Source organism: Bos mutus, chromosome 20 (genome assembly GCF_027580195.1).
Source record: "Bos mutus isolate GX-2022 chromosome 20, NWIPB_WYAK_1.1, whole genome shotgun sequence".
NCBI classification, from domain to species: Eukaryota; Metazoa; Chordata; class Mammalia; order Artiodactyla; family Bovidae; genus Bos; species Bos mutus.
The window spans coordinates 70,881,423-70,894,548 of record NC_091636.1 but is presented as its reverse complement, the minus strand read 5'-3'; the positions used below and the strand labels follow the sequence as shown (position 1 = coordinate 70,894,548).

The 13,126-nt window shown below is 63.2% G+C and overlaps 1 protein-coding gene across 1 annotated transcript in view; it reads right to left on the bottom strand.

Moving 5' to 3' along the window:
- The window catches only part of SLC6A3 (solute carrier family 6 member 3), a 34,748-nt gene that overhangs the window by 10,675 nt on the left and 10,947 nt on the right, over window positions 1–13,126 (bottom strand). The window contains 7 exon segments of the mRNA XM_070357852.1: window positions 1,500–1,599; window positions 2,667–2,795; window positions 3,955–4,067; window positions 6,604–6,728; window positions 8,066–8,169; window positions 11,942–12,076; window positions 12,680–12,818. Of these exon segments, the coding sequence (XP_070213953.1) occupies window positions 1,500–1,599; window positions 2,667–2,795; window positions 3,955–4,067; window positions 6,604–6,728; window positions 8,066–8,169; window positions 11,942–12,076; window positions 12,680–12,818 (845 nt within the window).

Below are 13,126 nucleotides of genomic sequence, written 5' to 3'. Positions count from 1 at the left end.
GTTTTATTTTCGGACATTGTTGTTGTTCAGTCGCTCAGTCATGTCCGACTCTTTGTGACCCCATGGACTGTCCGACTCTTTGTGACCCCACGGACTGTAGAACACCAGGTCTCCCTGTCCTTCACCATCTCCCGGAGCTTGCTCAAACTCAGGTCCATTGAGTCAGTGATGCCATCCAACCATCTCATCCTCTGTTGCCCCCTTCTCCTCCTGCCCTCAATCTTTCCCAGCATCAGGGTCTTTTCCAGTGAGTCAGCTCCTTGCTTCAGATGGCCAAAGTATTGGAGCTTCAGCTTCAGCATCAGTCCTTCCAATGAATATTCAGGGTTGATTTGGGGAGATTACAATCTAAAACCGTAGACTAGGTATTGATTCCAGATGCCAATGAAAGTACAGACAGGCTGATACTTCCCTTTTCTTTTTTTTTTGATACTTCCCTTTTCTGTAGAAAAGGAAATGTAACTGGAAAAATGTTTTTGGAATACGAGCTATTTGTCGGTTAAGCCTCTCAAAGCTAGAGTGCTTTTCAGGTTATAACTTCAGGGCTGAAGCAGAGGCCGTGACCCCTCACGTGGCACCAGGGCTGTCTCAAGATTGCGGTTCTCGAACAGCACAGACCTCTGGCTTTGGCCGGAGCACACACACGTGCAAGAAGTGTGCCTGTTATATCGGGCCCTCACGGCGAGCGTCGTCAAGGACGCCTGGTCAGGTGAGCCAAGCAACACCAGGACCCAAGCCCCAGGAGAGACACGGAGAGCTAGCACGGCGGGGGGGGGGGGGTATGGTGGCGGGAAGGACGGCAGAATTCTGCAGGGCAGCCTTCCGCTGCTGTCAGACCTGAATCAGGACATGCCGGGAAACGTGGACACGCAGGAGGGGCAGGGGCACACAGCTGCAGGCTGGGCCCAGCCTCTTCTGGGGACCACCTGCCAACCAGCTGGCCCCCTACCCTGAGGGGCTCCCAGTCCCAGCGCCCGAGTGCTGGACCTGGGTGAGGGGGGTCCGGAGTCTGGTGGGGCCGTCGTGCGGAGTCGGGAGCTCTGGCCTGAGACTGAGTGGTGGTGCGCTCACCAAACGTTCCTGTCTCTTCCCTCCCATCAGCTGAGGGCCCTAGAGACATGCCCCCTCGGCCAGTTCCCCTGCCTCCCTGGTGCCGGGACTCTGTTCAGCGGGACGCAGAGACCGCCTCCACCAGCTGGCGGCACCCAGAGCCAAGCACACCCTCCTCCTCGAAGGCCAGCCCAGGGTCACGTGGCCACACTGAGTGCCCTGACCACAGGGGTGACTTCAGGGTGCTGTCCAGGCTAACTGCCTTCACAGACCCAACCGAGCAGCGGTGGCCAAGCCCCGCTCTGTGGTGCCACAGTGCTCACAATGCAGGGCCACTGGGTGCCACAGTGACCAACCCCGAGGATGCTGGCCTGATCGGTCACGATGCCAGCACAGCAGCTCTGTCCTGCCGGTGGGAGCGCGCCATCCCAAGGAGGACTCGTTCTTACCATAGAACCAGGCCACCCCGATGACCTCCATGAGCACCCCGAAGAGGATGGACGTGCCGGCCGCGAAGTGATCCAGCAGCGTGAAGACGTAGATGCCGCCCTGGGGGGAAGGAGGGCACACCCGCTGAGCTCGGGGTGCCTGGCTCTCATGCCTGCCCACAGAACTGCTCTTCCCAAATATCAGCCTGGCCTGAGGCACCAGCTTACAGACACCTTCTGTTTTACTCTCTATGGAGCGTCACTCAGGAAAGAAACTAAAGTTCAGTCCACGAGCAGCCACTTGGGAACCCGGCTATTACAAAAAACCAACCTCTCCCCGCCTTTCCAGGGCTCCTGATACAGTTAGGAATGAAAGCCAGGAAATGCCGACCATGGCAGAACCTCTGTGAGGAGGGGGCCCTGAGCCCTGTACCCCCACCCCAACCCCGGACAGACCTCCCCCAAACCTGAGTGAAAGTGAAAGTCGCTCAGTTGTGTCTGACTCTTTGCGACCCCATGGACTATACAGTCCATGGATTCTCCAGGCCAGAATACTGGAATAGGTAGCTGTTCCCTTCTCCAGGAGATCTTCCCAACCAGGGATCAAACCCAGGTCTCCCACATTGGAGGTGGATTTTTTCTGTCTGAGCCCCCGGGGAAGCCCAAGAATACTGGAGTGGGTAGCCTTGCCCTCCTCCAGGGGATCTTCCTGACTTAGGAATCGAACCGGGGTTTCCTGCATTGAAGGTGGATTCTTTACCAGCTGAGCCCCCCGGGAAGCCCAAGAATACTGGAGTGGGTAGCCTATCCCTTCTCCAGCGGATCTTCCCGACTCAGGAATTGAACCAGGGTCTCCTGCATTGCAGGCAGATTCTTTACCAGCTGAGCCACCAGGGAAGCCCCCCAACCCTCTTGCCCCACAAACCCAAGGGCGCCTCGCAGGGAGCTATCCAGGTGCTGAAACACTGGAGACCGAGCCCTCACGTGCCCAGGTGCTGTGTGTGACCGCGGGGACTCTGAGTGACCGTTGGTGCCATCCTGCCTGATTCAAGGCCACCATGTGTGTGACCACCTGTGTGTCGTTACAGGTCACGGGTTGTTTGTGGGGGTGGGGGGCGCCCCTGCTCCGTCTGCCCTGATGGCAGCAGGTGCTAACGAGACAGTGTCCGGGGCAATGTGGGCACTCACGTTGGTGACGCAGAAGAGGGACAGGAGGAAGGTGGCCAGGACGACGAGCAGTGTGAAGAGCTCCCGGTGCCGGTGCAGCAGCTGGAACTCATCCGCGAGCCCGGTGATCACGGACTCCATGCCGCCCATCTGCAGCCGGGACAGAAGGGGAGCTGTGGGGCGGCCCTTTGCCCCCCCGGGGGCCCGCGTGTGGCGTCTCCACCCACGTGCTCAGTCGGGAGCCGCACGGGGTCCCGGGGGCAGAGGACACCCCCAGCAAGGGCTGCTCCCCCGGCATGGCCACTGGAGACGGAGGACTTGGGTGGGCGTCCTGCCCTCTGGTGGGGAGCTGACGGAGGACCTGGGTGGGCGTCCTGCCCTCTGGTGGGGAGCTGACGGAGGACCTGGGTGGGCATCCTGCCCTCTGGTGGGGAGCTGCACGGCCAGAGTCGCGCTGTCTCCTGAGTCACCACAAAGGCTCAGCTCCGCCCGGCTTCTCTAAGCAAGTGTCTGCCCCACCGCACAGGTGAGCTCTGTTCCCAGGAGGCCTGGCTTGGCCACTGGCCGTGTCCCCACTGACGCGGCCTTCCTGGCTCTCAGCACTGTCCAGAGAGAGTGTCTCCAGGAAGCCTGGCCTCCAAGGAGCCTCTGCCCTGCTCGGTTGGGACCACGTTCTCTGGGAAGTGCTGCTGGCGGGACTCATCCACCATGGGTGCGGTCCACCCAGGGGTGGGTGGGAAGGCGGACTGGGAGAAGCAGGTGGAGTGGCCAGCTTTCACAGGGGAGGGACTGGGGGCTCCTTCGTCTTCCAGGAGGCTCAGGGGGCGCAGACACAGGACCTGAGATCTCAGGTGCTGGTCTCCAGCAGGCCGCGTGGAGGAGGAGCGTGAGGAAGTCTGCCTCCCAGGGGCCCACAGGGCCACCACAGAATGGATGTCTAGTGGGCCAGGCGGGAGGCTTTGCCCCCTGCTACCTCGAAAGGGCACCCACTCCCGCCGGCAGCTGTGGGGCAGGGAAAGCTGGAGTCAGGCCCGGCCTCGCTGGGTGCTGTGTGGACCCCATTTCCTGCAGCACCCTACTCCCGCCTCCCTCGCCCGGGACTCACCACGCCCCTCAGGGGCGGCAGGGCAGAGCTGGTCTGAAGAGCCCTCCCCAGGAACTGTGGGGCCCCACCGCCCTCCCACTCGGGGGCTCTGCGCAGGCACATGTACGTGTGGGCCCCAGGCGTCTCCAGGCTAGCCAGCCTCCGAGGGCGGTGGGTGAGCTGGCTGTCCCTGGCGGGGGCCCAGAGCATGCAGAGATCACTCACGGCACTGTCGATGCCCAGGGTCAGCAGCATGACGAAGAAGACCACAGCCCAGACGGACGAAAGTGGGAGCGTGGCCAGCGCCTCGGGGTAGATGATGAAGATCAGCCCCGGCCCTGAGAGCAGACCCTCCGGTTACCCCGGGCAGACCTTCCAGGTACTCCCCACCCCCACAACCTGGCCCTAAGGCGGTGCAAAAACTGCTCTCCTTGCACAGCCCTCCGTCCTTGAGTTCAGGGCCCAGGACTTGGGAGAAGGGAAGCCAGGTCCTGGAGCGAGGGCTCTGCTCTGTCCCCCAGCCCTCGGCCATTCCCACACCCCGTGCCCCCAGAGGAGGGGGCCCAGGAGAGGAGGGGCACACCAGCAGGGAGAGAGCAGGACGGGCTTCCCGGGGGACACCCTGTGCTTCCTGCCTCCAGACCCTGGGGGCCTCCTGGTTGGTTTCCTGTGCCTGTCGCTCACACACTCACACTCACACACTCACGCACGCTGCTGTGGTCAGGCAGCCTACATGGTAGATGCTTTTCTGTGCCAGCGTACGACTCTTTAAGTGTGATCTTTAAAAGCCACGTGCTGTTACAGAGACGCCACAACTTAGCGTGCGTTCTCCACGTGCTCCCTGCAACGCGCGTGTTTCTGTCCCCTCTGACTGTCTCCCAGACATACTCCTGGGGGTGGGGATACAGGGGGCCACGCCAGCTCCCTCACCCCAGCAGGTGGGATCTGGGTGGAGGTGGGGAGGGGTGGGAGTGGTCAGGCACTTTGACTGCAAATGACCCCAAAGTAAAGAATATCCCCACAGGAAGCTGCTAGTCGAACACTTTCAGGGTTAGTTTTACAAGAAGTGCCAGGCAGCTCGCTGGCACGGCCTCTGAGAGCTTGCTTGTGGATGTACAACTTAGCACTTTCCTGGTTCCCCGTCCTCAGCGGGGCCTGGGTCAGGCACCAGCCGGTAGGGACAGGAACGGGGCAGTTACTGATGCTTCTAGAGAATTAAAGGCCGGAGCCAGCCTCCACCTCCAGGATCTGTCAGGGGCCCTAGTGTTGACCTGGGCTCTGGGACTCCCAACACTCCAAGAAGGAGCACGGTTTCTGATGCGGGCAGGAGGGGCAGATGGTTTGAAAAGCCCTGAAATTTAAGCGCCAGGACCTGGAAGATGCCCATCAGTTTGGCTGAACTAAAGCCAGTATCCTCACTTTTCATTTTTGCTCCTGGGTTAATATTTCCCCCCACCGTTTTCTTGAGAATTAGAGCCATAAATGACATTTACTTTGCTTTTCTGGGAAATGCAATGAAGAGGGTCAGCTAACTTTCTGGGGTTAATGGGGATTCTTGCAAACTATTGCTATTTATCATAATAAAGGGCAAAACCCAGTGAAAATGCATAAATGCAACAGTGAGTAAATTCCACTGCTCCGTCCTTATTTGCATTAGGTTCCCTTTCCTGCCTTTATTGGATTTTTTTTTCCTGGAGGAAAGAGTGGATCTGAAAGCACGTGGAGATTCATCTGGGTCCCCAGCTTTCCTGCCAGACTTGGAGGGGCTTGTCCTGCCGGCTCCAAACTCAGCTCCCTGCTTTCCAAGCAGGGCTCCCAACCCTCGACGGGTGGACTGATGGGCTGACCCGCTGAGAGCTCAGGGAGCCAGTGGGGTCAGCCCTCTGTGCTCCTCAGTTGCTCTGCTAACGTCATCCTCCCATCCTCCCGCTCGAGACTAAGAAGACCCAGGAAGAGAGGAACTTGGGTGAGGGGGAAGGAGGGGCCGCCCCTGAGCGGGATGGTCTCAGAGGAAGGGGCTCCTCCAGGCGCAGGCGCAGGACAACCCTCAGGCCGGTGGGGCCAGCAGCGATTTGGGGCCCAGGTCCTGGACTGACCCAGCTCCAGACTGCCTCAGCCACGCCTTCCACCCGGGATCTAGCACCAACAGACCCTCCCCCTGCACGGAATGCCCAGGGGTGCAGCAATCAGGGCTCCCCAGCACCCTGTTCTGGGCCAGGGCCCCTAGTCCTCTCCTGCTGGCCCAGGTTGCTCCTCTACGTCACCAGTGCCCACTCTTCTGCTGCCTGCTCCCGGCCTCTGAGTCCTCATCTGCAGACACTCCTGTCTGCGTTGGCTTGGTGAGCAGGTTAGGAGCATGGGTCTCTGTTGCCACCGTGTGCCAGAGACTCCGGGGGTTTATCCGCTATTACCCCACTCCCACGTGTATGTGCCATGGCCCTTGGAGGGCTGGGGGAAAAGCTTCGGAACAGAGTAACTGCTGGCGTCCAAGCCAGCCCAGCCTCTTTCTGGCTGACCACATTGAGGTCTGGCCATCTGTGCCACTTGGAACGACTCTGAGCCCTCAGCTGCACGTTCCCCACCAGGTGAGGGGGACCGGACCCTTGTCCTGCAGCCCGAGTGGCTTCCGTGAGGAGCCCTGGGCCGAGGGCCAACCTCAACCTGGCCTTGGCGTCCAGCAGGAGGGCCCGAGGGGCAGGAGCTGGGAGTGCATGGAGGCAGTAGGTGCATTGTGCCCAGGTACCCTGCTCTCTGCCATGTCAGCTGCTCCTGGGAAGGGCCCTGGGTGCCCGTGCACTTCCCTCTCAGCTTGCAGGGAAACACTTCTAGAACTGGGCGGCCCGGGAGCGGGTGCGTGGGGACCTTACCACTCACCATCCTTGGCCACGTCCCCGATGGGGACACTGTGCTTCTGGGCCATGTACCCCAGGAAGGAGAAGACCACGAAGCCGGAGGAGAAGCTCGTCAGCGAGTTGACGGAGGTGGTGATGATCGCGTCTCTGCAGGAACAAGACACACTGTCCCAGCCCGGCTGGGCGCCACTGCAATTTCCCGTCATTATTCATAATTGGCTGTGTCTGGTGCCGGCGGCTGGGGGCGCTCCCCAGACAGGCAGGCCGGCCCCTCCTGTGACCCCAGAGCCTGTCCCAGGCTGCCCTGCGGGAGGGAGGCTGGCACCCGCTGACAGTGGTGAGTGTCCCACCTGCACCCCCCGCTGAGCAGCTCTGGGCACTGGCCACGCCCTGGCCAGGTCAGGCCTCCGGTGACCAGCCATCTGCGCTTGCCTGGGGACCAAGGGACTCTCTCCTGGGACTCTCGACTCAGCACTGATGGCGAGATGATCCCACAGGCAAAGCTAGGCTCGGGTGGGCAGCCCAGTGACCACGGGGTCCCCACCCTGACCCACAGGGCTGCCAGGCAGGGCTTGGAGATGCCTCCCGGGGAACTTATTAAGATGCAGGTGCTGACGGGGTGGGTCTGGTGGGGCCCAGATGCTGTGTTTCCCCTACGTGCCTGGGGGCCCAGGGCTGCTGGCCCGGGGACCCCGCTCTAAGGGCCAAGAATTCAGAGCACGGAGGAGGGGCTGCGGGGCCAGCCCTCTGGGGTGCCTGAGTGCAGGACCCTCACAGACTCAGATGGGCACAGGGTGGGCTCGGGAGCCGCTGTCTGGCCTGCCATCCAGACGCCAGCTCTGTGTGGACCTCTGGGTAGGGTCGGTCGGGCCATTCTGCTGCGCACACCGCCTTTGTATTTTTAACCGCATTTTTATCCTCATGATATGAAAGAAAACAAACACTGGCTCAAGGGTCAAGGAAGCAGTCCCGGAGGAAACCCCTTTCTCTGTCTTTAGAACGACATTTCGGGCCGGCAGGGGGCTGCAGGTCGCTCAGGTCCTCCTGGGCCGGGCAGCGCCGGAGGGCAGGCTGCTGGGGCCCTGGGCACGTGGCACGGCCGTGCTCCCACCTGTCCTGGCGCTGAGTCTGCGGGGGGCTCCGTGGGGCCAGGGCGCGCCTGGGGCCCCCGCTCCCTCAGTGAAGGCCAGGTGGGGACACGCACAGGTCCTTCCTCGTGGGAGACAGGTGTGAGGAGCCTGACCCCGGATGCTGGGAGGACGGGGTGGCCAAGCCGGGCAGAGGAGGGGCCTCCTCCCAGGGAGGGGGCAGCGTCTTCCTGCCTCAAAGCCTCCCTTAAGCAGGAATGAGCGTTGGCCTGTCGCTTCCCTGTCTCATTTTCACGTGCGGTTAAGGGGCTGTAAGCACGGCTCCTGTCCCCTGCCCTCACCCAGGGGCACACCCGCCCGCCTGACGCCACAGGCCTCTCTCGGGCCGGGACTCACCGGTAGCAGTTGTTGGTGAACTTATTGTAACTGGAGAAGGCGATGAGCACCCCAAGGCCCACGCCCAGCGAGAAGCATATCTGGATGGCCGCATCTATCCAGACCTGCAGGAGCAGAGACAGAGTGAGCGCTCCCCACAAGGAGAGGTACCTGAGGGGAGACAGAGGGGGTGAGCGGCCCCCAAGGGGAGACATCCCTGAGGGGAGACAGAGCGGGGTGAGCGGCTCCCGAGGGGAGACAGAGGGGGCTGAGCGGCCCCCAAGGGGAGACAGAGCGGGGTGAGCGGCCCCCAAGGGGAGACATCCCTGAGGGGAGACAGAGCGGGGTGAGCGGCCCCCGAGGGGAGACATCCCTGAGGGGAGACAGAGGGGGGTGAGCGGCCCCCGAGGGGAGACATCCCTGAGGAGAGACAGAGCAGGGTGAGTAGCCCCTGAGGGAAGAGACAGAGGGGGTAAGCGGCCCCTGAGGGGAGACAGAGCAGGGTAAGCGGCCCCCGTGGGGAGACAGAGGGGGTGAGTGGCCCCCAAGGGGAGACAGAGGGGGTGAGCGGCCCCAAAGGGGAGACATCCCTGAGGGGAGACAGAGGGGGTGAGCGGTCCCCATGGGGAGACAGAGGGGGTGAGTGGCCCCCAAGGGGAGACATCCCTGAGGGGAGACAGAGCGGGGTGAGCGGCCCCCGAGGGGAGAGACAGAGGGGGTAAGCGGCCCCCGAGGGGAGACAGAGCGGGGTGAGCGGCCCCCGAAGGGGGAGACAGAGCGGGGTGAGCGGCCCCCGAAGGGAGAGACAGAGCGGGGTCAGCGGCCCCCGTGGGGAGACAGAGGGGGTGAGTGGTCCCCGTGGGGAGAGGTCCCTGTGGGGGCATGGCCAGCCTGGGGAGAGGCAGGGTCGTGGACTGGGCCCTCAGTGCCACAGGCTCTGAGGAACAGAGTCACACTTAAAGTTGGCATCACTGTCAGTGAGCGAATGTCACCTCAGGGAGTAAACCTGAGGGGCCTGAGGAGAAGGGGGCTGCGTCCTGGTGCAGGCCCTGAGGTTACTTCATGGGCCCGTGCCCCGGGGAGAGCAGGCACCGTGACGGTGCTGCAGGACATGGTGCCTCCGTTCCACACCCACCTCCCACCCCTCCTGCGGCAGCGTACGGCGAGCGCATGGGGAGCCCACCGTGGCACACGCAGAAAGGCCCATGGAGCCAGCGGTGGCTCCAAAGCTCTGCACTCGCTGGAGGTGGCACAGGCGCATCCCGGGCGGCTGACACATGACGAATGGGCCGTGCGGTCGACACTGGACCAAGGCGCTATTTCAGACTTCGGACACGACCTGCTCGGGTCAGGTGGTGCAGAGACCGCCCTACGACCCAGTGATGATGACGTGGGCGCCCCTGGGCCCTGCACAGCCTAGGGCGGCGATGAGGACAGCGGACACCCACCCTGGGGGAGCAGCCAGGCCCGCTGTGTGAAAAGTGGGACGGGAGGGTCCTGGGGGCTGTTCCCAAAGTCCCCCAGCCTGAGATGAGGCCTGTGGGCCAGGTTCCCCAGCCGTGACTCCAGAGTCCCCAGCTGGGGGCACAGGGCAGCTGACCTGACCATGAGCCAGTGAGGGGGCTGGACACGGAGCCCTTACACCAGGACCAGGGGGGCTCAGTCCTTTGGGCAGCACTTCCAGAGGCTCTGGGTCACCCCAGCACTGAGGACAGGACGAGCAGGCGTTAGCTCGAGGCCTGGAGTGGCTGGGTGGGCAGGGGGTCCAGGTGCTGGTCGTTGGCCAGCAGGCTTCTGCAGGCAGGGGCTGGTGGCGTGGGGGGAGGGCGCTCCTGCCTCCTTGCAGTCCCAGGTCCTCTCAGTGGCCAGTGGTCACCCCAGAGCCTTTGCATGTGTGGGTCACTCACCCAGAGGCACCTCCCCGCCATCTGTCCAGGCCTCTGCTCACCGCTGCCCCAGGCCCCAGCCCGGGTCCTGCCCACAGCCCACCCTGAGACCCGCTGGGCAGCCTCTTGGGGCCGACCTAGACCGGCCCTTCCTTTACTTCCTGGCCTCATTCCCCCTGCTGTATCTGTCACAGCCCAGACCCCACCTGCCCGGCAAGGCGGCTCAAGAGCCGCAGATGAATGGCCAAGAGACTGGACCCCACCGAGGGCAGGGATGCTGACCTCAAAGAGGGTCCCTTCGTCCCCACGAAGACCTACAAATGGCCCAAATGGCCCTCAGGATGGAGTATCCTGCCGTTGATGGGAGGGACAGGAACGGCTCTGCCCTCTGAGCTGGGGGCGCAGGGGCCCAGCCTCTGGGCCCAAAGGCTCCCAGGAACCCAGCGGTTCCTGACTTTGTCCCTTCCTGCCCAAGCTGATGGGACGTTAGAGGAGGGGACACCCAGGGCACTCCTCACTGCCTGCCACCGACGCGTGTCATCCACCATCCACAGTCTGCCTGTCTGCTACCTGCCATCCATCCACCTGAACTCTGCTGTCTCATCCGTCTGCCTAGCAACCTCACCTGTGCCAACCTCTGGTCTCCACCTCCTTCTGCTTCACAGACACATCTGTTCACACGGTTGATAGCTGTTCTGCACATTCCTCCCCCTGACACCTGACTCTTCTCTGATTTCCGGGTCATGCCCCACCTGGCCTTTGATGCCACAGCCACCTCCTCCCACCAGCACACCTCGCCCGCCACGGGCTTTCCTGAGGACGACACTCCGCTGACCCACCGGCGCCTGGGGCCCGAGCTCTGCGGTGGGGCCCCGGGATCCCCACTGACCTCAGCTCCCCTAGCCATCCGTGTCCATCTCCCTTGGCTCCGTAGAGACACGTGTGTGGCTCTCACGGTCTCACGGGTCCTCCATGAGCTGCCTGGCGGGCTCTACGGCTGCCCTCCCCTGTGCGCTGTGGGCCCGTGGCCATGGCGCCTTCCTCTCTCTGCTGCTCAGTGTCCGGCCTCTGCTCTGCAACTCCCCCTCCCCTGGGGCTCCTGGGGGCTCACAGCCTTGCCAACCTCCCCTTCTTCCACTTTGCTCCCACTGCCCACCCCTCTCCCCACTGTGGAACCTCCTCCTTCCCCATGAGTGCTGCCCCCGACTCACAGGCTGGCAGCGTCGGGGCCCCCACACCCCGGCCGGGACTGCTCCGCCCAGTGACCCAGCCTCCCCGGGCGGCTGTTGGGGCCCCATGTCTAGGCTGCTCCAGTGTGGTCCGCCTGGATTTCCAGTGGCCCCCTGCTCCCTCCAGTGACCACCCTCACCCCCGCTCTGCCTCCTTTTCCTCTCTCTCTTCCTCCCCGCCCACCCCTCTCCCATTGCCCTGCCAAGTCCTGCTATTTCAACCCAGATGATGTCTTCCTTTGCTGAGGAAACCTGCAGCCGGACAGTGGACTTAGTTTGTCCACGAGATGGTCACATCACCACCTTGTGTGGGCACCGGGGTGTCTGACTACAAAGTCTGGCTCCCTGAGGTAGGCCTGGTTCATGCAAGCCAGCACCTCAGCCCAGCTCTGAGGATACGCTGTGGCCAGAGCTTGGGCTTCGGTCCAGCTGGGCGCCAACACCCTTGGGCACACTCTGGCGCCCCCACCCCCACCCTCAGGTGCTTGTCTGAGGACCCAGGAGGACTCCTCCAGGGAGTGGACGGCCCAGGTGAGGAGGTCGAGGGGCAGCTGCCCTGGCTTCTCCCTGCAGAGGCCAGGGCGACTCCTTCTCCTAATCCTCTTACCCTGGTCCCTTCAGCCCCATGCTGTGCCCACATGGTCCCTTCTCACCTGGACAGTGAACTCTGCTGGGCAGGGCAGGTGACCCCACGTGAAGCGTTTCCTGCCCAAGATGCAGAGAGAACAACGGCCCGACCTGCCAGCCCCGGAGGATGGGCCGAGAGCTGAGGGCGCACTCACCGAGGCCTCGCAGAGCCGATGGAAGTCCACGCTCAGGTACGCTCTGATGCCGTCCACAGCCCCCGGGAGAGTGATGCCTCGCAGGAGCAGCGCAAAGAGGACCACGTACGGCATGGTAGCCGTGATCCACACGACCTGGGGAGAGCACGCGTCGCCCGACCGCACCAGCCGCTGTGGGCAGGGCTGGGCTCAGGGCCCCCTGATGGCTTGTGCTCAGACAGAGGGCCTTGGATTGGTAAGCCCAGTGTCCCGACGTCAGCTCGGCAAATGCCCCCCGGAGTGGGCCCGCCCAGTACCCTCTTTCCTGTACGTCTCCCCAGGGATTGAAGCAGGACAGTCTGGCAGGGCAGGGGCCCTCTGTCTGCATTTGGGCCACGGCTGTAGGCTCCAGTGGCGGGACTTCCGGTGCGTGAGAGTCGAGCGATCTGCGTCTCACTGACTGTGCGGATGTGCACTGGGGGTCAGGTGTGACAGATGGGCCCCGGGTCACAGGCAGAGCCGCTGGGGGCCTCCGGGCACTGGGGCGTGGCTGCGAGTGCCGGCCCGAGCGGGGGTGCGCCTGGGCCATCGCTGCTTCGGGCACCCAGACAGTGACCGAAACATCCTCATCAGCACATATTTTGCTGTGATTCCCCTTGTGCTGAAGCCACCCTCCTGACACCATTCCTCAACCACAGCCACCCGCCCCAACCCACCACGGCCCCGTCCGCTCCCCAGATGGCGAGCCCTGCCCCTCACCTTCCCGGACGTCTTCACCCCCTTCCACAGGCTGAAGTAGAGCAGGACGATGACCAGCACCAGGCAGGAGGTGAGCTGCCAGCGGGGAGGGCCCAGGTCATCGATGCCCTGGCTCTCGTGGAGGTGCAGCACGCCGCGCCTGCAGAGGGAGGGGGTGGGTCCCGGGGGCTGCCTCTCCACCCGGCGGCTGGCTGGCCCAGAGACCTGCCCTCCCCTGCTAGGCTCGGCAGCACCTGGCCTGACGGCCTGGGGACCCCTGTCCCCCGCTCCAGGAAGGCCAGGCCCCCAGCCCTAGTGGAGACACAGGCCTACCCTCTCTGTGAAGAGAAACAGGGAAATCCACAGCTACAGTTTAGAATTCAACATGCCTTTCATAGCGGCGGACAGAACAAGGTGAGGATAAGGATGCAGGAGCAGACACAACTTAGCTGACACGTCCACCCATCA